General features: G+C 40.7%; 2 protein-coding genes across 2 annotated transcripts in view; one reads left to right on the top strand and one right to left on the bottom strand.

Moving 5' to 3' along the window:
• Nucleotides 1-12923, bottom strand: part of coro2ba (coronin, actin binding protein, 2Ba) — a 70448-nt gene extending 57525 nt beyond the window's left edge. Inside the window, exon 1 of the mRNA XM_061670404.1 lies at nucleotides 12862-12923. The gene's annotated coding sequence lies outside the window, so the exon portion shown is untranslated. The remainder of the gene's footprint in view (nucleotides 1-12861) is intronic.
• A 68-nt stretch (nucleotides 12924-12991) lies between these two features.
• Nucleotides 12992-20471, top strand: part of itga11a (integrin, alpha 11a) — a 71429-nt gene continuing 63949 nt past the window's right edge. Inside the window, exon 1 of the mRNA XM_061670402.1 lies at nucleotides 12992-13140. Within this exon, the coding sequence (XP_061526386.1) occupies nucleotides 13068-13140 (73 nt within the window). The 5' untranslated portion in view covers nucleotides 12992-13067. The remainder of the gene's footprint in view (nucleotides 13141-20471) is intronic.

Raw genomic sequence — 20471 nt, 5'->3', positions numbered from 1 at the left:
CAACATATTTGCCCTGGAAAGCAAAAAGACAAGGGAATGGCTTGTATAAGATCAGTGTGGACATATGTTTCATATTTAGTTTTATATTATGTCTGCTATAGCAAAGAAGACCAGGATATGATTCACACTGACTTCTTGAATATTAAGAAGAGGAGGAATAAGAAGAAGAAGAAGAACCTAAAATTTCATTTACAAACAACATCAAGTTAGAAAATCAGCAACACTGTGTAAGAATTATTGCACCTTGTGTGTTTAGCTTTTTGCTAAATCTGGTGCAAGCGTCTCTTCATGCCTTTCGATATTGATTAATGTACTGTATGTGCACATTGGCCATAAACGTAACTCAATCTAAAAACATAAAAAGCTTTTGATGTTGATTCAACAATAGCATCATGAATTTCTGTCTGAGCTTGGAGGCCCGAGACATGATGGTGCCCTGATCATGAATGTGTGATCTCTGTCGCGTTCCATTGACGTCCGTGCGGCTTTAAATTTCCATAAAAGTCTAGTTCCCCACTATTTCTACTGGCACAAGTCAACCTGCCAGAGATCTGGAAAAGTAAAAATGACTCATTCAAACTCAGACAGAAACATTTACCTTTCTCATTCTCTCTATGTTGCTCTTCAATGTTTTCACTTCATATGTACTGTAGATATGGATTTCCCAGAAGCCTGCAGCAACTGAGATTTTATTGGCCCCTCAATAATTGTTTTTCTCTGACAGAAATTAACCCAGGTGACATGGTGAAATAATGCCACAGCCTCACAGTTCTGAGATTCGGGATTGAATTTGAATTTCTTTCCCTTTTTCATGTTTTTGTTTTCATGCATCTCTGGATACTCCGGCTCCCTCCCACATTGCAAAAACATGTATCTTAGATTAATTGAAATCTAATTGTCCATAGGTGTGACTGTGAGTGTGAATAGTTTGTCTTGATGTGCCCTGCAACATGCTGGTGACCAGTCCAGTGTGTCCCCGCCTCTGGTCCAATGTCAGGATATGTTCCTGCTCACCCACGATCCTAATGCGCACTATAGAAAATGGATGGATGAAGATTTACCCAGAACCGAGCTGTGTGCCAGCGTGCCAAATAAAGTTAGATATCAAATTTGTGTCTGATCCAATCCATTAATCAATTGACATATTATACCTCACTCCTAAATTCATATGGATTTCATATTAGTATCCTCAGGTCACTAAATATTAATCATCCTTTTTATTTAATGATCCTTATAGAAAGCATTTCGTGAAATTATGCCTGATAATGGTAAAAATGACCATTTTAAAACCAAATGAAGTGCTGCGGAAATAAAAACACTTGGTCATGATTTAGCCTGGAAATAAAATGAATCTCAACTTTAAAGGAAAGTGTGCTTATTGTGTTTTTCTGCATCCATCCATCCATCCATTTTCTGAGCCGCTTCGCCACACTAGGGTCGCGGGCGTGCTGGAGCCTATCCCAGCTATCATGGGGTAGGAGGCGGGGTACACCCTGAACCGGTTGCCAGCCAATCGCAGGGCACATACAAACAAACAACCATTTGCACTCATATTCACACCTACGGGCAATTTAGAGTCTCCAATGCATGCATGTTTTTGGGAAGTGGGAGGAAACCGGAGTGCCCGGAGAAAACCCACGCAGGCACGGGGAGAACATACAAACTCCACACAGGCGGGGCCGGGGATTGAACCCTGCTCCTCAGAACTGTGAGGCTGACGCTCTAACCAGTCGGCAACGTGCCGCCTTTTTCTGCATTTTGATTAATATTTTTTTTAACTCAACTCAACTTTATGGAGCACTTAAAAAACAACTTTGCCTGAAACAGTGTTGTATCAATAAAATGATATATTGCGATATTGTAATACATAAAAGTTCACGCTACAGGTGGGGGAGAGAAGCGCATGCAGCAGAACCAAAAAACCGCCTTTTTTCTTGCTGGCCAGTCTGTTTCGATAGGCTTTAATAAATTCTGTGCGTTTTCCCACAGTAGTTTTAGTTTTCCTATTTTGTTGAATGTATGTTGCAAATAATTGTAAGCTTTGACATATTGTTGGATAAAGATTGATTTACTATATTCATAATGTGTAATGTGCCTGTCGATTGAAAACGCAAATGTACGCGAACGCAGTACGTACACGCTGGGTACACTCAGTGAGATGCCTTTAAAATATCCACACTTTCACTTTTATTCTCGCATACATCCTCTCTCTATAGCAACCCGCTTCTTCCGTCACTGTGAATCTATCTTTTTATGGTCTAAGAAACGTGATCAAGTACAATAGACTGTATATAAAGCATCAATAGCTGGACACCCTGAGCGAGCCTGCCGTACACCACCCACTTTTGTCGGAACATAGCAGTGAGTGAACCCCCCTTCGCCAGCTGTTCCTAACTTAATTTTCGGTTAAGCTTGCTGCACACTGCTTGAAAAAGTCGAACCCGATTGGACCGGACCACTTAAAAATAAGTATTGCTGATCGACATACCCCCAAACATTAGCGATTGTATATCTGGACGCCCTGAGCGATATTTGAACTAATTTTCTGGCTATTTTATGTTGAAATTGTTGGTACTTTTTTCATTAAAAAAATAAATAAATTTAGGGGCGCTTAAGAATGTTATAGGGGGGTTGAAGTCCCCTAAAATAGACCTACTGACACCACTGCCACTGGATTACATCACCTTTCCTTTTTACAACACTCAATAAATGTTTGGGAACTGAGAACACTAATTGTTGAAGTTTTGTAGGTGGAATTCTTTCCCATTCTTCCTTGATGTACAACTTCAGTTGCTCAACAGGTCGGGGTCTTCGTTTTCTAATTTAGTGCTTCATAATGCACCACACATTTTCAATGGGAGACAGTTCTGGACTCCTGGAAGGCTAGTCTAGTACTCACACACTACAAAGCCACGCTGTTGAAATAAGCATGGACATCCCTGAAAAAGTCGTTGCTTGGATGACAGCATATGTTGCTCCAAAACCTGTATGCACCTTTCAGCATTGATGGTGCCTTCACAGATGTGCAAGTTACCCATGTTATGGGCAGTAACACACCCCCAACCCATCACAGATGCTGGCTTTTGAACTTTGCACTGATAACAATCCAGATGATCCTTTTCCTCTTTGGCCTGGCGGACACGACATCCATGATTCCCAAAAACAATTGAAATGTGGACTCGTCTGACCACAGCACACTTTTCCACTTTGCGTCAGTCCATCTTAGATGAACTTGACCCCAGAGAAGCTGGCGGCGTTTTTGGGTGTTGTTGATATACGGCTTTTGCTTTGCATGGTAGAGTTTTGACTTGCATTTGTAGATGTTGCGACGAGCTGTGTTAACTGACCATGTTTTTTTTTTTAAGTGTTCCTGAGCCCACATGGCAATATCCTTTACACGATGATCCCGGTTTTTAATGCAGTGCCACCTGAGGGATCGACGGTCATGGGCATTCAATGTTTTTATTTGGCCTTGTCGCTTATGTGCAGAGATATCAATCGATCAATCAATCAAATTTTATTCATATAGCACTTTTCATACACAAAGAATGGAACTCAAAGTCCCTCACAGAGACAATTGAAATAGCAGGATGAAGAGAAAAAACACCCCTCCCATCCCCACAGAGAAATGCAGACACACCCATACGAACACACACACACATTCACATATACAGGAACAATTGACTAACAGTACAAAGATAGTATAGAGACAGGATTGAGACATGGCAAGGCACTGAGGATCCAGGCTAGCAAAGACAACCTTTGGGGGCCGTCCACACCGAGAGGTGCCACAGCTTGCAACCATAGAGGATGCCACCACAGAAACCACACAAGACGGAAGACTGGTTGGCACTCCCCACCTTGTGCAGAGACCCCCAGCCCTCCCGGCCCCGTGAGGCTGCAGGATGACATCCCCGTCGACAGACCGAACCACACCTCCCGGCGTGGAGGCTCCCATGAGGAGACACTGGAGTAGAATTTAAGAAGACTAAGAAAACAAAAGAACAGGATAGAAACTAAAAACTAATGGACAATAAGAGACCATATAAAGGACAATAAAAAAATATAACAGGTATAGATAAACAGATAAAGGAGTAAAATAAGTAATGAATAAATGGGTAAATTGATAAATAAGTGGAATGATTAAAATAAAAGTGAGTAAATCAGTTCAAAGCTAAACCAAATAGGTGAGTCTTGGGCCTTCCTTTAAAAGCATCAATAGTCTCTGCGTTTCTAATGTCCTGTGGTAGGCTATTCCGGAGGTGCGGGCCATAATGAGTGAATGCAGCCTCTCCATGTTTTTGTTCGAGTTTTTGGAATGATTAAAAGGCCACTGCCAGAGGACCTCAAGAGCCGTGAAGGTTGATAAGATAAAAGCATATCAGATAGGTATGATGGCCCAAGACCATTAAGACATTTAAAAACTCATAAAAGAACCCTAAAATCTTTCCTGAAACACATGGGGAGCCATTGCAGCGATCTTAAAATTGGTGTAATGTGATCCCGCCCTCTGGTCTTCATCAGCACATGGGCAGCTGAGTTCTGGAGTACTTGTAAAGCGGAGATGTTCTTTTGGGGAAGACTAGAGAGCAGTGCATTGCAATAGTCTAAACGACAGGAGATAAAAGCTTGCATCAACACCTCTGTGTTAGCCTGAGAGAGAAAGGAGCAGATCAAGCCTAGATTCTTAAAATGGTAACAATCTATATTAGTTTCATTGTTGATGTTTGGAATAAAAATAAGTAAAAAATTACACCTAGGTATTTAACACATTGTGAGGTTTTAAATAACCGATAACTAAATCCTCTGTTTTGTCCGGGTTGAGCTGTAGAAAATTCACTGCCATCCATGATTTATGCTGTTGGACTATTTGTTCACACACTCACACACAAACACACACGCACACACACACACACACACAAACGCACACACTTCTTTATACCCAATCATAACACTTACCTGTTTCCAATTAACCTGTTCACCTGTGGAATGTTCCAAAAAGGTATTTTTTTTTTTGAGCATTCCTTAACCTCGCCAGTCTTTTGTTACCCTTGTCCCAGCTTTTTTGAAACATGCTGCACACATCAAATTCAAAATGAGAGAATCCATCCATCCATTTTCCGTACCGCTTATCCTCATTAGGGGCGGGGGTGTGCGAGAGGCGCGGTAAACACTGAACTGGTCATCAGCCAATCGCAGGGCACATATAGACAAACAACCATTCACATTCACACCTACGGGCAATTTAGAGTCTTCAGCCAATCGCAGGGCACATATAGACAAACAAATATTCACACTTACATTCACACCTACGGGCAATTTAGAGTCTTCAATCAACCTACCATACATGTTTTTGGGATGTGGGAGGCAACCGAAGTACCCAGAGAAAACCCACGCAGACACGGGGAGAATATGCAAACTCCAAACAGCTGAGGTCAGATTTGAACCCCGAAATTCAGAACTGTGAGCCAGATGTGTTAACCAGTCGTCCACCGTGCCGTCAAAATGAGAGAATATTTAAAAAAAAAAAATGTTCATCGGTTTGAACATTGAGTATCTTGTCTTCGTAGTGTATTTAACTGAATATAGATTCAAAGGTATGTATTTATTTATGTTTTAGACATCCCAACTTCAATGAAATTGGGGTGGATGACTGGTTAGAGCGTCTGCCTCACAGTTCTGAGGACCAGGGTTCAATTTCCGGCCCCTCCTGTGTGGAGTTTGCATGTTCTCCCCGTGCCTGCGTGGGTTTTCTCCAGGTACTCCGGTTTCCTCCCACTTCCCCAAAACATGCGTGGTAGGTTAATTGAAGACTCTAAATTGCCTGTAAGTGTGAATGTGTGTGCGAATGGTTGATTGTTTATGTGTGCCCTGCGATTGGCTTGTAACCTGTTCAGGGTGTACCCCGCCTCCTGCCCGAAGATAGCTGGGATAGGCTCCAGCACTCCCGCGACCCTTGTGAGGATAAGTGGCTCAGAAAATGGATGGATGGATGGATATATATATATATATATATATATATCATATTTAAAGTACGAGAACTACTACACTAATAATAGAAGTACGAGAAGTAACAAATATGTATAAATATATATCAATACAGGAACAAACACAACTTGTTAAAATCCAATCCACATGATGCAGAGGTGAAATATGCCTGTATGGTGGCCATGAAACCACTGAATTCCTCTTAGCCGGCACCCTGTCAGTCATATTCCCGTTACCGACTTCCACTCTCCATGAACTGATTTGTGTAACCTCAACAGTGGTCAACTACTTCATCCCATTCCTGAAAGATGATTTAATATTAATTTCTTTATTCCGGCTACAGCAGTGCTACTGATCTGCATTTTATTTATTTGAAAGTCAGCATACAAACTTTCAGTTGATGATTCAGTACTTTGGAATGCAACCCACATGATAATCTGGTACTCTGTTATCGCCTTCTTCAATATTATCTCTGTCCAATGAAAAGCATATTTTTTATCCTGTCATTGTTTGATTTACATTACTGTTTAATTGAAATAACAATACCTAGCTGTGGACTAATGTCTCTGCAGGTGTCCTTACACACCCTCAAACACTTTCTCCAGATGAATATTCAGGGCCACCTGCTGGATTAGTAATCTCTTCCGGCTGTCCTCACAGTAGATGAGGCCGATCCAAAACCTTGTTTGATGGAGTTTCATAAAAATCCTTCATTGTTTCATCCTGTCTTTCTTGGCTGTGATTTATGGAAAGTAACATCCCCACTGGCGGCAATCTACTCCAGTGTGTAGTTACTGTATTTGTCTGAAGGATGATTTCTAAATTTCTATCACTGGCAGAAAGAAATTGGACGTGACTTTTGACAAACAGGATATGGGATTGTAGCCATTAAAGGTAACAAATACTGGGGCCAGTATCAGTACAGCAGTTGGCACAGGGAGGTAACTCTGAATGTGCTCTTCCTTTTTTTTTTTTTTTTTTTTTTGTCCTGTTCGGCTGTTAGGTCTAGCAGAATGGAAAATCTGTATCCATTTTATGCCGGAACAGTTTTACTGTGTCACAACAGTGTTTTTAAGCTTCGCTGTGGTTTCTTAGTATTATAATTGAGGTTTATTAAGAGTCAGACTTGATCAGTCGAAAAGAACTAAGTTTCTGGAAGGGAGAGAGAAACAAAGACAAAGCACTAATTGTAAACATGATGAGAGAAGTAAATCATTACATTATCTACAACAATGAAACATGGGGCATGGGGCTGTAGTCCTACACCCTGTGAGGGAAGGACAGGACAAGACAGAACAGGACAAGGACAGGAGAAGACGCATGCAGGACAAGGGTCGTGAACACGGCTGCACAACTGAAGTGTGGTGGGATTAATTATGTAAACTATAAAAGTCTACAGGACGAGAGTATAAGTGAGGGGATACACAAGCGATTTGCATATTCATGAGTTATTTGTCGCAGTAAGTGTGTGACCCCACACCTAGTGAAAGACTCCTAGGGGTGTGTGTCTGCGGATACATGCAAGTGAATTGATACTGTTTTACATGCACAAAGACTGACAGAAGTGTCCTGTAATTGCTGTGGCCGCACCGCGGGGGCTGAGGACCTCACCCGTTCAATCAAGGGGAGGGATAAGGCCCAGGGGTCCACCCGAGAGCAGCAACAGGACACGTCCCACACCGAGGGATCCAGGGTGGTGAGTGGTGTGAGTGTGTGCTAAGTGAGCGATTAAGAGGCATGGCTCCATTAGGCCGGACAACCACCGACAAAGAGGGCCACCCCACCAAGACCCGCAGCACCGACCCTGGGCCTCACATTCCCGTCAGCACCCACTACCAGCAGCTGAGTGTGGGAGGTGGACCCCCCCAATCCAGGTAGGGAAAAGAACCCCACAGCAGGCCCCACAGCCCGCAGGGGACCGCCCGGCTCCCTCACGGGAAGAGGAAGAGGCAACCGCAGCAGGATGCAAGGAACGGAGAGAAGAGGAAGAAGCAGGCCCTAGGAGCGCCCCCACCAGCAGCCAGAGCGGGGGACCCAGGCAGGTGCCGGCCGGCACCGCCCCATCACCTACAGAAAATGGGCGAGTCACCATCACACCACCAATACTCCCCAGGAGGTCGCTCCAGTGGTTCCCCCCACCCCCGAGATCAAGAATGAGTGAAAAAAGCCCCGCCCCCATAGACTCCGGAACAGCAAACACAGGGACAAGAGGAGAAGATCCCCACAGTATGCATGTGTCTTTTCACTATGCAAACTGATTTAAAATGTGTGAAAATAAAAAGGAAAAGAAATAAATTGAATAATAATAAAACAACAACAACCTCGACAACAAATAATATAGAATTCCATTATTTACTTTAACACCTATGAAAATAGTCTTGCTATTGTTAAATGTCAAATGGCACCCTACTCAGACAAAGAAATCGAGAGTCTAGATTGAGTATGTTGAGGAAAGGTGACCAGCTATCTAGGTATATGTATAATTGATTATTTTTGTTCTGCTGACATTTTTTCTAACGCAATATATTCTATGATGAGATTTAGCCACTGATTGATGTTAATAGCTTGTTTGTTTTTCCAGTTTAATAGAATTGTTTTCTTAGCGGTCGCTAACGCGAAAAGTAATGATTGTGAATATTTATTAGGGAGGTCAATTACGCTTAAGTCGCCAACTATGCACAATCTTGGGGAAAGTGGAATACTGCAGTTTAAAATATACGAGAGTTTTTGTATAACCGAAGACCAAAAGCATTTGAATTGGTGTACATTCCCATATAGCATGAAAATAGGTGTTTGGGGTATTTTTGGTGAATTGTGCGCATATATTAGCTGGAGAGAAGGCCATTTTATGCATAGTGTACTAAGTAAAGTGTGTTCTATGGAGCACTTTATATTGTATAAACTGTAGATTTGTGTTTTTTGTCATTCTAAACGCATTGTTACAAATCTCTATCCAGTAGCTACGGTTAGCAGACATGGAGATGTCTTCTTCCCATTTGGGGATTGGTAAATCCATTGATTTAGTACATGAAATTAATTTATAAACTTTTGAGAGATTTCATTTACTCTGCGGGAGAAGCTTCATTATTTCTTTTCCAATTTGCTGATCCATGAGTGGAAAGGTGAATCTTCTTCCTTGCTGATTGGTTGAATTAGATCCCATTCCCTTTAAATGCTACCAGTAATGGTTATAATACTATTATTCTTGTTTTCAATCAGGACAAAGAATATGTTTCCGTTTGTAATGGTGGAGGCAGATTATTTGTCTTTGTTCTGTCAAACTACAGTTACATTGTCATGAGCGATGCACGGTCCACCAATTTGTATTTCAACAATGGCAGAAAGAATTCACATTATGTGATTTTGTGACTGGTTTCAACCTACACATAGCAAAGCCATTGTGGAGTGGATGAGTGATGCATTTTGATTGGTTTATTTGTGTACTCCTTCCTTTCAAGATTAGACTCACATTAAGAATACTACTTCTTGTTGAAAAAAAATTCAAAAAGCACTCCCCTTCCACAGTAATGATTATAATTCCAGAAGCACTGAAAATTCTAAATCTACAAACTGCTGTCAAACATCTATATGGCTCACCCGCTTACCTATTCTTCAATGTAGAACTAATGTTTAAGTGATGAAAAAAAAAATAGTCAGAAGCAGTCAAAACTACTGACAGAAGGCTTGGAGGTCTCAGACTTGTAACATTTTTACAGGTAATATATGCCGCGCCTCAACATGAGGCGTGCGTCCACCCTGAACTCTGATGGGGATTAGTACTTTGCTTCTTTGCATTTGATCCTGGAAGACTTGTCTGGTGTCTGGATAAAGCTACCGTTCTCTCCTGAGGAGACAGTCGTATATCGCACTCAAACAGATGATCCAGAGCGATTGAGGTAATCGCTTGCAGTTGTGGTTTGGTGTTGGAGACGGTCGGGAAAGGTGAGGTAAGTACCCCTCCTTTTCAATGTTGATTTCAGTTTACCCTACAGTTTATATTGGCACTTTGGCTAGACTGGGTTGTTTACAATTCCATCCATTCATCCATTTTCTGAGCCGCTTATCCTCACTAGGGTCGCGGGTGTGCTGGAGCCTATCCCAGCTGTCATCGGGCAGGAGGCGGGGTACACCCTGAACTGGTTGCCAGCCAATCGCAGGGCACATACAAACAATCAACCCTTCGCACACACATTCACACTTACAGGCAATTTAGAGTCTCCAATTATTGCATGTTTTTGGGATGTGGGAGGAAACCTGGAGTGCCCGGAGAAAACCCAGGCAGGCACGGGGAGAAAATGCAAACTCCACACAGGCGGGGCCGTGGATTGAACCCGGGTCCTCAGAACTGTGAGGCTGACGATCTAACCAGTCGGCCACCGTGCCGCCTGTTTACAATTCTATGTAGAAAATATTAAAATCCCTCAATCTAGTATCCCCCAGTGGCCATGTCGTAACAGCAACCTCAAAATCTTCAAGGCAACTTTGGTTTTGCAGAAAGACAATAGGAAGAATTGCTTACTGTTCTCTCTGATCACTGACAGATCCTCGAATGGTACTGGCACATGGCCGTCATTTACAGCAGTTGACTTTGAAAGTTTTTATCCAAATTATCGTCTGTCTTGCAAGCTCTGGGGGACTCTCTCCACAAAAGATGACAACAATCATTATTATGTAACATTTTTTGTTGATGAAGAATGCTTTTATGTTTTAATTATAAACAATCCATTCAACCCCTTGAACTACACTCAAATTTAGGAATATTTACTCTACTTGAGTTTAATCAGCTCTGCTTTTTACAAGCTCTGATGTGAAGCAATACTGCCCCATGCGCACTCGTGCTTACCTTGTACCATGCAGTTTTACTTTCAGGACTCATGAAGACAAGTATAATGCCATTGTTAATTGTACATTACTATGGAGTTTCCATGTTCTCCCTGTGCCTGCGTGGGTTTTCTCCGGGTACTCCGGTTTCCTCCCACATACCCAAAACATGCATGCTAGGTTAATTGAGGACTCTAAATTGCCCGTAGGTGTGAATGTGAGTGTGAATGGTTGTTTGTCTATACAGCGGCTGAAATAAGTATTTAAAACGTCACAATTTTTCTCACTAAATATACTTCCAAAGGTGCCATAGACCTGAAACTTTCACCAGATGTTGCGAACAACCCAAGTAATCCATACATACAAAGAATGTAGAACAAAATAAGATCAGAAATGAAGTTGTGTGTAAAAATGTGAAATGACACAAGGAAAAAGTATTGAACACATGGAGAAAGGGAGGTGCAAAAAGGCATGGAAAGCCAAGACAACACCTAAAATCTATCAATAATCAAACAGCAATCCAGCCCCTTGTCAGTGCAAATGCATATCAGCTGGTTCAGTCCTAATTGATGGCCTGAAAAAAGGTCTCTTTGTCAAGGTGTGAGTCAAGACACATGTCATGATTTGTAAGAGAAGAGAGCTGTCTCAAGACCATCATGAAGTAACTGTTGCAAAATGTAACAACAACATTGGTTACAGGCGCATATCTAAGCTTCTGAACATTCCAGTGAGCACGGTTGGGGCCATAATACATAAGTGGAAAGCTAATTATACCACCGTAAATTTGCTTCGATCAGATACTCCTCGCAAGATTTCTGACAGAGGACTGGGAAGCACACCCGCGATCCTAGTGAGGATAAGCGGTACAGAAAATGGATGGATGGATGGATGGTGTTTATATCTCATTCTAATTAATTGCGTTGACATATTGTACTTGACTCACTATTTAGTTTCAAGGAACCTGATCGGTGATATTTATTGTATGGCAGTGGAAGCTTATAAGCTTAAAAAGCAGGAGCTTTAGGCCTCTTAAGTAAAACTAAAGTCTTGGTAGTTGTGATGTTCACTTTGCTAATTGTTCATTTGAACATGTAAGATTGGCCTTGTGGAATGTGTACTGTATGTGTTCCAAATAAAAAAGAAAAAAAAAGCTGTCAAACATTACTATAAGAGTTAGCATGATCACAATGACAAAAGATAACTCATTGTGGGGTATGTGTCTTAAAGAGTGTTCAAACAGCAATCGTTTCATTAGTTTACTAGGTATTGACATATTCAATTAAATTCCATGAGGTGGAGGGCTTTCCACAAAACCTTTGCAAGAAAAGATGTATATTTAGACAAGATGATATATAAAATGACCACAAAAGCATTTCAGGGAAACTAATGTACATGGAGTTTGCATTATTCCCTAAGTAGGATCATTATACATTTTGTAGTTAGGACTGGATGGTCTAACTGCCAGGGTATGAGGTAACATACAAAGCCCACGTTTGTGTTCCACTGTTAATACTCTGATTAGGTTGTGGTTGGAACATGGTGATTAGCTTGAGTCAGACAGAACACTTAACATTTGCGACGAGCGTAGGCTGTAGCGATGCTGATTTACTGATATTTTCACTTGACTCATTTAAATCTTTGGAAAATTCAGTGACCCCGACATTTTTTTTTGTACTAGGGACCGATTTCACACAGTGCAATTCATCCTCAGATTGGCTAGGCACAGCTTGTCGTTTAATTCAAGCAGCTTTGTCTCAATGTGGCGATGCAGTGTTGAGTGTTTCATACAGTAGCTCCATTAGCCAAGGTTCACTGCATATTACTTAGAGCAGGTGTGCGATGTGAAAAATCTAACTCAAGTAGGACTCTTGGTATTTGATGATCTCTCATGCTCACACTGGTTGGGAATCACTGGTTTAGGAAATAGTGACGCCTTGCCATTGACAGTGACGATTGATATTCGTTTGTTCATATACTGTAATTTTGCTCATCATCTAAATGGCAATATCTATAGCGCTATACTGTAGATTCACAATAAGTATTTTTCCCTACCTTCACATGGGTCATCTTAGGAAATATTCCTGCCTGTTGTCTGCAGATGTGGACCTCCTCTGTCTACAGCTGTAGTCCCCTCCTACTTCTCTGAGATACAGGCAGCGCTTTAACTAAGAGTTGCAGTCAATCAGAGTGGGATCTTTAACACGGCTTTCCACTGAGTTTCTTTGCCTCAGTCCACCTCAAACACACTCACAGCAGTCATGCATACATGCACCAGCAAACATATGGAGCACTACTACTTTCTTCTGCTCTGGATCTGCAGCCATCTGTTAGGTGAGTGAAAGTTTGTACGTGTGTGTCATTACTTCTTATCAATGTAATATATTTTAATAGCTTAATTGTGGTGCTGTGATTGTTTGTTGTTGTTGTTTTGGTTTACAAATTCAAACTGCAAACATTGACATTGTTTTGCTTGTGAAGTTTATGTGTATGTAGATAAATTGAAAAACTTTTTAAAACTACGGTGGATAACGTAAATACCTTTGCTCCTGAATCAGAAATTATTAATCTTGCTGTGTTTACAGTAAATGCAATGTATTTTAAGAATAGTATTTACTATCTTCTATGAATGAATGGCTGTTAACGTGAATAGCATCATTTTCTGACATCTTGACCTTGTATCATGGTGGCAGGAGGGGTGAGAGTGCAGAGAGTACTCATAGTATATTGACCGTTTCACGTCGACAGAGGTACCCTGTCTCATTGGAAGCAGACGTCTCGGCACAGAAAGAAAGTAGATGCTCTTCTCACAGTCAAGTTTCCAGTGACAGTGTAGATCCTGGTTCTCAGCCAGAACTGTGGTCAATTACCAGTGAAATCACTGTAACAGTAACACATAAAGACACAGTAAAAGACAAACAGTGTGAAATGAATTTAAGCACATAGCAAAAAGCCATCTACACATATTTACTTTTAGAACACAAGACCTTTATGCAATGCCACAGTTGACATCTGAATTTGTACTGTAGCAGTAGTGGTTAATACAACACTATCCATACATTCTCGCTACTTTCCATTTGAAGTGTTATCCCATTTCTTTGAAATAGAGTCAGTGTTGATCCACATTTAGGTCGACAACATTAATTCGAAGAAATTTTACTCCCAACATTTAGTAAACAATGCAAAACTTGAAGAGTAGAAGATAAGAATTCGCTTTGCTAAATAGTTAGCTTGATTTTGGAATTTGTGGGAACTCGGGACTGGAATTGTGCCACAGGGAGGGAGAATCTGACCTTCCTCAGTATGCGGAAAAGGAGAGGATGCTGTATGTAGTGGGAGGATGGTTGTTTTGTCAGATATAGTCATCAAACGAGAGTGATTCTGTATTTGAGTCCACTCTTTGTGTATTCTGGGGTTGATGGTTTGATGCTCCCATTAGATAACATCAAGTGAGAACATACAGTATCGTCTGAGGGAGGCATCAAGTTCTCACGCTCAGACGATTTTTACCTTCTGAAAGTCAAATAGACACTTTTCATGTGATGTCACACCACTTTCGCTCACTCTCTTTTTAGAGTTGTCTTCCCTTCATTTCTGTAAGCAAGCCAGTCCTCCAGCAATCTTTCTACCTCACTTAGCTTCCTCCAACCTCACAGCCAGTGTGTTTTCCTGTTCTTTTCTGATTTCCTCACAGCCTGTCACCACACACTTTGCCATGTTTTTTTTTTTTTTTTTTGAGGGAAAAGAAATACCGGTACTTATCTGTTTGTCATCAGGACCTGAGCTACTGCTGCGTGCTATCATCTTCATTTCGACAGTAGATCGTAAATTTGAAAACATCATTAATCTTATTTTACCATCCCTTAAAAATGTATTTTCATCTTATTACAGTATAGCAATTAAATAAAGGTACAAATTATTACTTTTATGTCATTACAAAGCAGACATTATATTCCCCTGTGGCAATTGTTTTTTTTTTTTAGGGCAATCCCTAATCAGAACTAAATGATGTGGAATGTGTTTTGGATGTTGATGGTCGTAGTGTTGTGATGGTGGCAATGGCAAATAGCATTTGACCTATTCTTGCATTTGGGTTTGAGGCTGTTTGTGATGAAACTAGGGTAGAACGGCCGAATAGTCTTTTGCTGGTTCACGGGGTTAATAACCTCTGAAGCAAAGCACAGTTGGCTGTTGTGTGTCAGGAAAATCTGGTTTCAGATACGCCATTTCTCAAAGTATTGACCTTGGCGTACATTAATAGTAATATAAGGTGCCAAGATGTTTAATTCAAAGTGTTGTCCACTGTTTTTTTTCCCCAGAGAAAACCACTGAAATAGAAAACCTAATGGAAAAAACTGTGCACCCTGTAGATTTCAAGATTAATGTCTATTAATGTCTTATGTCATGAGCATGTACACCCACATAGACATCCCAGGACAGGAAGTAAATATCCACTAAACAACAGAAAAAGCTGTGAACCATATGCTTAATGTTCAAGCATACTGTAACGCAATTGTGCATTTCTGATGTAAGTGACAATGAACTCCAGTGCCTGCTTTGCATCATTGGGTTTGTGGTAGAGCTCCTACAGCTTGATTTTGGGCCAAAGGCAGCACTGGACTAATGTGGGTCACACCGTCAGTACCGGCTTTAGGTTTATTTGTTTGGGCATGAAAGCAGGTACACAGGAAATTCAACAAGACCCTGACCTTACATTTAACACATGCTGACATTTCTTGGAATATTAAATTGCATTGCCACTTTAGCAGCTTGAAATGGAAACTGGAATCCCCATCCATTCTCATATTTTCACTTGGTCTTACTTTTTCCTGTCCATGTCTAAGCTTTCACTTAGTTCATGGTAGCACATTATTGTTCCTCTGGAAAATCCTGTCTCTATGCATAAAGTACTCACCGGTCTTCTAGTCTTACTGCCAAAAGAAAAACACCTCAAGAGAGGTTATGACATAAAAGTTATTGAATCTACACAAAACTTTCAAGGTGACTGGATTTGTATGCATTTTTTTCATGTGCAGTTTTCCCCCGATTTTCCTTTTTTTTGTGAAGTATTTATTGTTTCTTGATAAACATAAACTTCAGTTCGAGAGTGAGATCAGACACCAGTTTGACATGAGAAGTCTTCATACAACAGGAAATGAGCATGTAGAGAATGTGTCAATATTTACATGAAGAGATCACAGTGATGCCTGTGAGATAATCATGCCTATTTATTTTAGTGGAGATTTTGTGAAACCAAGTAAACTAAACTGACTACATTTGTGTCGTGTGTGACAACCATGACTATCTGTAAATTGATTGACAAACATCAATGGCTTATAGACTGAACAGCTGCCAATCATATAATATGCTGAGAGTGAGGTTTCCAAATACTTGCAAAGGATCCATGGAAGTAGATGTTTGTTTTTCTTTGTTTGTTTATAATACTGACATGTCTAAATCTTATCTAAGAAATGCAAATTGTAACAAACATCTGTTCAGATGACGCAGTCTTTAAAAACTGTTGCACAGCTGCACAGCTTGCCAGATGAGGAAGACCAGAGAGTGGGAAACCTTTCACCCAATCATGTTAAACAGGATTATATGCTCTGCCATTTCCAAAAATCTTTTGTCATCACTTAGCTGAAATAGCACAATTACAATATATTATTATTTCAGAATGTGAGATGCACCTTCATCTAGCTACAATATTTAATGGTTTCTTCCTTCCATGTTAGGTAGGTTACATATCAGGAAAACTACAGTACTTTGCTGCATGGCAAGGTTTTTTAAAGTCCAATTTCTTTTACAGTGACAATGGGACAATAAATGAAACGTAATTAGTGATTCATTATTTAGCCTCAATAAAGAATTATAATTGTAACTATCTATTTAGTGCAGCAACATAGATTAAGGGAATTACTCAGATTATTTTTCCTGGTCATGTCACAACCCAAAGCTCAAAACCCAGTCCTCTATGTGTCACGATCGGCAATGGCGTAAGGGTAGATCCCAAAAAATAGACTCCGGGTCAGAGGTCCGAACAATTTTACTTAAATGGCATGGCATGTGATGGCGAGACATACAAAACAAAAGGAACTCACAACCAGAGAGAATCAAAAACAGATAACGCAGGGAGACACGACAAATATAATCGTATTTAGCCTAAATTTGGACAGCGGTCAGAACGGCGGCAAAAACGAGTGAATATTCCGACGTCCACACACTGTCACGGTGCCCCTTAAAAAGGCTGATGATTACAATGCATGACAGGTGCATCACCGATGTCCACGCCCACCCAGACACTGCAACACAAAGAAAAACAACTTGAAGCACAGGGCCATGACACTATGCAATTCAAATAGTCAAAAGGGTCTGCATGCAATGTGTCTTTGGACAGAGAGACAACAGACACAGGAAGTTAGAGATAAAGTACATACATAACATACACAAAGGCAAGTATATTTATACATGTTTATTTTACAATCACAATTGCATCACTCTTATGCCTTAAATATAACAGGTAAAAGAAAGGTCACACATTTGTGTTTAGTAGATCAGTTGTCTGTTGTAACATTGCCTATTGCCTTTGCATTTTATACAGTTGGAAAGCCATTTTAATTCTCTTTTAAATGATGCCCAATCATATGTATTTGAGAAATGAGCAGCACAAGTGATGTGTATTGCTCCAATGTAAATGTGTGAAATCTTCACTTTGCTATTCTAAACTTAAGACGCCTCTTTCCGTTTGTCGGCAACAGCTGCATTGCAACCTGAAAATATTGGGGAACACTATGTTAAGCCATTTGTCTAGATTCTGGATATGCAAGGTTGATTTAAAGGCCGGAGTGTGGTGAGAACAAGAAATAAGCTTTGCTGAATGCTGCACCTTTTGAGGAAGGCAGTGCGATGTTGGCGGCGCCTCCTTCACTGGAAAATGCGGCTTGTGTACTCAGAGGATTTCCTTACAAATGCATTGTTACAACATAGTATTCTATCAAACACACATTTCAGAACATTTGGTTTGTACATATCAGAAAGTGCAATTTGATGGTACACTGTCCCTGCTTCCCTTAATGTAGACTCAGAGAAAATGAACCCCATAATTTTGGCATCAAGCGGACAGACACACAAATATGTGATCAGTTATTATTGATTGGCTACATTAATAATCAATACAAAATACCATGTTCCTCCTGCTCAAATCTGTTATAGTTTAATTTGACTTGCACATTTCCATTCCTTCATTTTGTTGTTTGCATTCCACATAAAGACCCCCGAGTAGAGAAAAAAGGCTCACTTATGGGGAGAGAGACCTGAGATATTTAGCATGTGGGTGAGTGATTGAATAAGCCCCACAGTGTGTGGAAAAGAACTGCTGAGATGTAACAATGGAGAGGTTTTGGTTGTTAAGCCAGATGAGAAGCTGTTGTGCTCCCTACTCAATTGCGTCACTGAACATTGAGAAAATGTTGGGATTCATCTCCCTTCATCAAAAATCTAAGATTCTCTTATATACATTGCTGTTCTGTAGTTTGACTCAATGTGCAATGTAGCAGTATCCAGTGTAAGTTCATGTATTGTCATTTCAACTGTAAAAGTCAGTAGTATCCTTGGCTTTTTATCAGCACTGGAGATAGAAAGGGTCTGGCAACCAGTGAAAGATCAGCAGCAGATAAAGGCGATGACAGATGAGCTGGACTGAGCGCAGCACAGGGTAGTTGTTGGTTATGTTTTCCACCTCTTCACAGACCAATGTAAAATCTCAATTCTTCAAAAAGTCTTCAGATGCAAATGCAAAATGTCTGCATGGCGCTTATGTGTGTCATGTGAAATCTTTAAAACATTTTATTCTGTGTCTGGCCTTTTGATGAAAAACAGGCTCACTGCTCTTTTCTACCCCCCGTAAAGCTGTCAGCTGATGTGAGTGACAGCTCACGATGGAGAAAACACATTTGCCTTGATCTGCAACCACACCAGCAAAACCCAAGTGCTTTTGAGTTCTCAAAGTTTTCTGTACGGTTGAACTTTGTTGTGTTTTTCAAACATTGCTGGCTGAAACTGAGCACATCATTGACATTACTGCAGCACTCCAAAGATCATTGTAGAATAGTGTGGGAATGATTGTGTGCATACAGTATGTACTGAAGAAATGTAATCGAGTTTAGTTCCAGTTGTTCTGGTTTGCACACCACAACATGTGGTTATACCAGTGAGCACAGTATATGCCAGACTACGCTGTATTTTATGCATACATACAAATCTGAAATTTTTGTTTTTGTCCCTGGACTGTCATTTACTGTATATACTGTAGCTGAATTGTTAAACAGTGATATCACAATACTTTGAGTTCTCTGGAGAAGCCACAGAGAAAAAGCGTACTATTGTTAACTCACATATTACATATCTCCGCATTTAAGCAAAACTGACAAACCTGTGTGTCTATTTTAATTTATCCCTCTCCTCTGTCCGTCCCTGTAGGTTCCGTTTCGTATGAAATGAGATGGTGAAACATCCATCCATCCATTTTCTGAGCCGCTTCTCCTCAGTAGGGTCGCGGGAGTGCTGGAGCCTATCCCAGCTGTCATCGGGCAGGAGGCGGGGTACACCCTGAACTGGTTGCCAGCCAATCGCAGGGCACATACAAACAAACAACCATTCGCACTCGCATTCAATTTAGAGTCTCCAATTCATGCATGTTTTTGGGATGTGGGAGGAAACCGGAGTGCCCGGAGAAAACCCACGCAGGCACGGGGAGAACATGCAAACTCCACGGGGATCGAACCCTCAGAACTGTGAGGCTGACGCTCTAACCAGTCGGCCACCGTGCCGCCGATGGTGAAACAATGAAAGAAAAATATATAAATACATTTCCAAGGTGTTCACGTGTGTTCATTAGTACATCATCATCATTACACTGCTAAGACACAACAAATAGAGTGAAACGTTGCGGTTGAGCACAATGCGTTCTGTGACACTGATCAACCTACAATTTTTTTCATATTTTGATACAAATTCTTCCACTGGAGATAATACAGACTAATGAATTAATCCATCCAAGAATCAAACATTCAGCATACAAAAACTTTCGTTTACTCTACAGGCTAAGTAAGTACTGTACGATTCTAACATTCAAAATTTTCAGGGGCAGGTTTTCAAGCAAAAAAAAAAATAAAAATGGCAGACATCACCAATAATTCAGATCAGTGTCGGCGCCAGAGCATGCATATCCGATGGGAGGACATTGGGTTAGGCTGGGTGTGGGGGCCATTTTACCGCTCCAAAACATTTGCGCGCGGAGCACCCTGTGTTGTGGCCTGAAAACGTGTTTCTCACGGTGGAGAATGAATTGTCGGATATTGCTGTGGAGGGACCAAATGCGAGGCTAAGTTTGAAAGCAGTCAATTCACTGGTGATCAAATGTGTGTATACTTTGACAGGAAGTGACAAATAATGATAATGATTGGGGGAGGGGGTTTAGTTAGGTGGATGTCATTGATCTTTGTCAAATGTTGGCTTGTGAAGCCCTTTGATAAAAATAAACCTGGCTACTATAAAGAGCAATATAGTTTACAAAAATACTTGTAAATTTAAATCTCAAATGTTTTAGTGTAAATGCTGCAATGATAAAAATATTGTCATTATACTGCAAAATGTGTTTGTGGTCA

The sequence above is a fragment of the Phycodurus eques genome, chromosome 2, assembly GCF_024500275.1.
Source record: "Phycodurus eques isolate BA_2022a chromosome 2, UOR_Pequ_1.1, whole genome shotgun sequence".
NCBI lineage: Eukaryota > Metazoa > Chordata > Actinopteri > Syngnathiformes > Syngnathidae > Phycodurus > Phycodurus eques.
The sequence above is the reverse complement of the archived record's forward strand: the minus strand, read 5'-3'. Positions and strand labels throughout refer to the sequence as shown.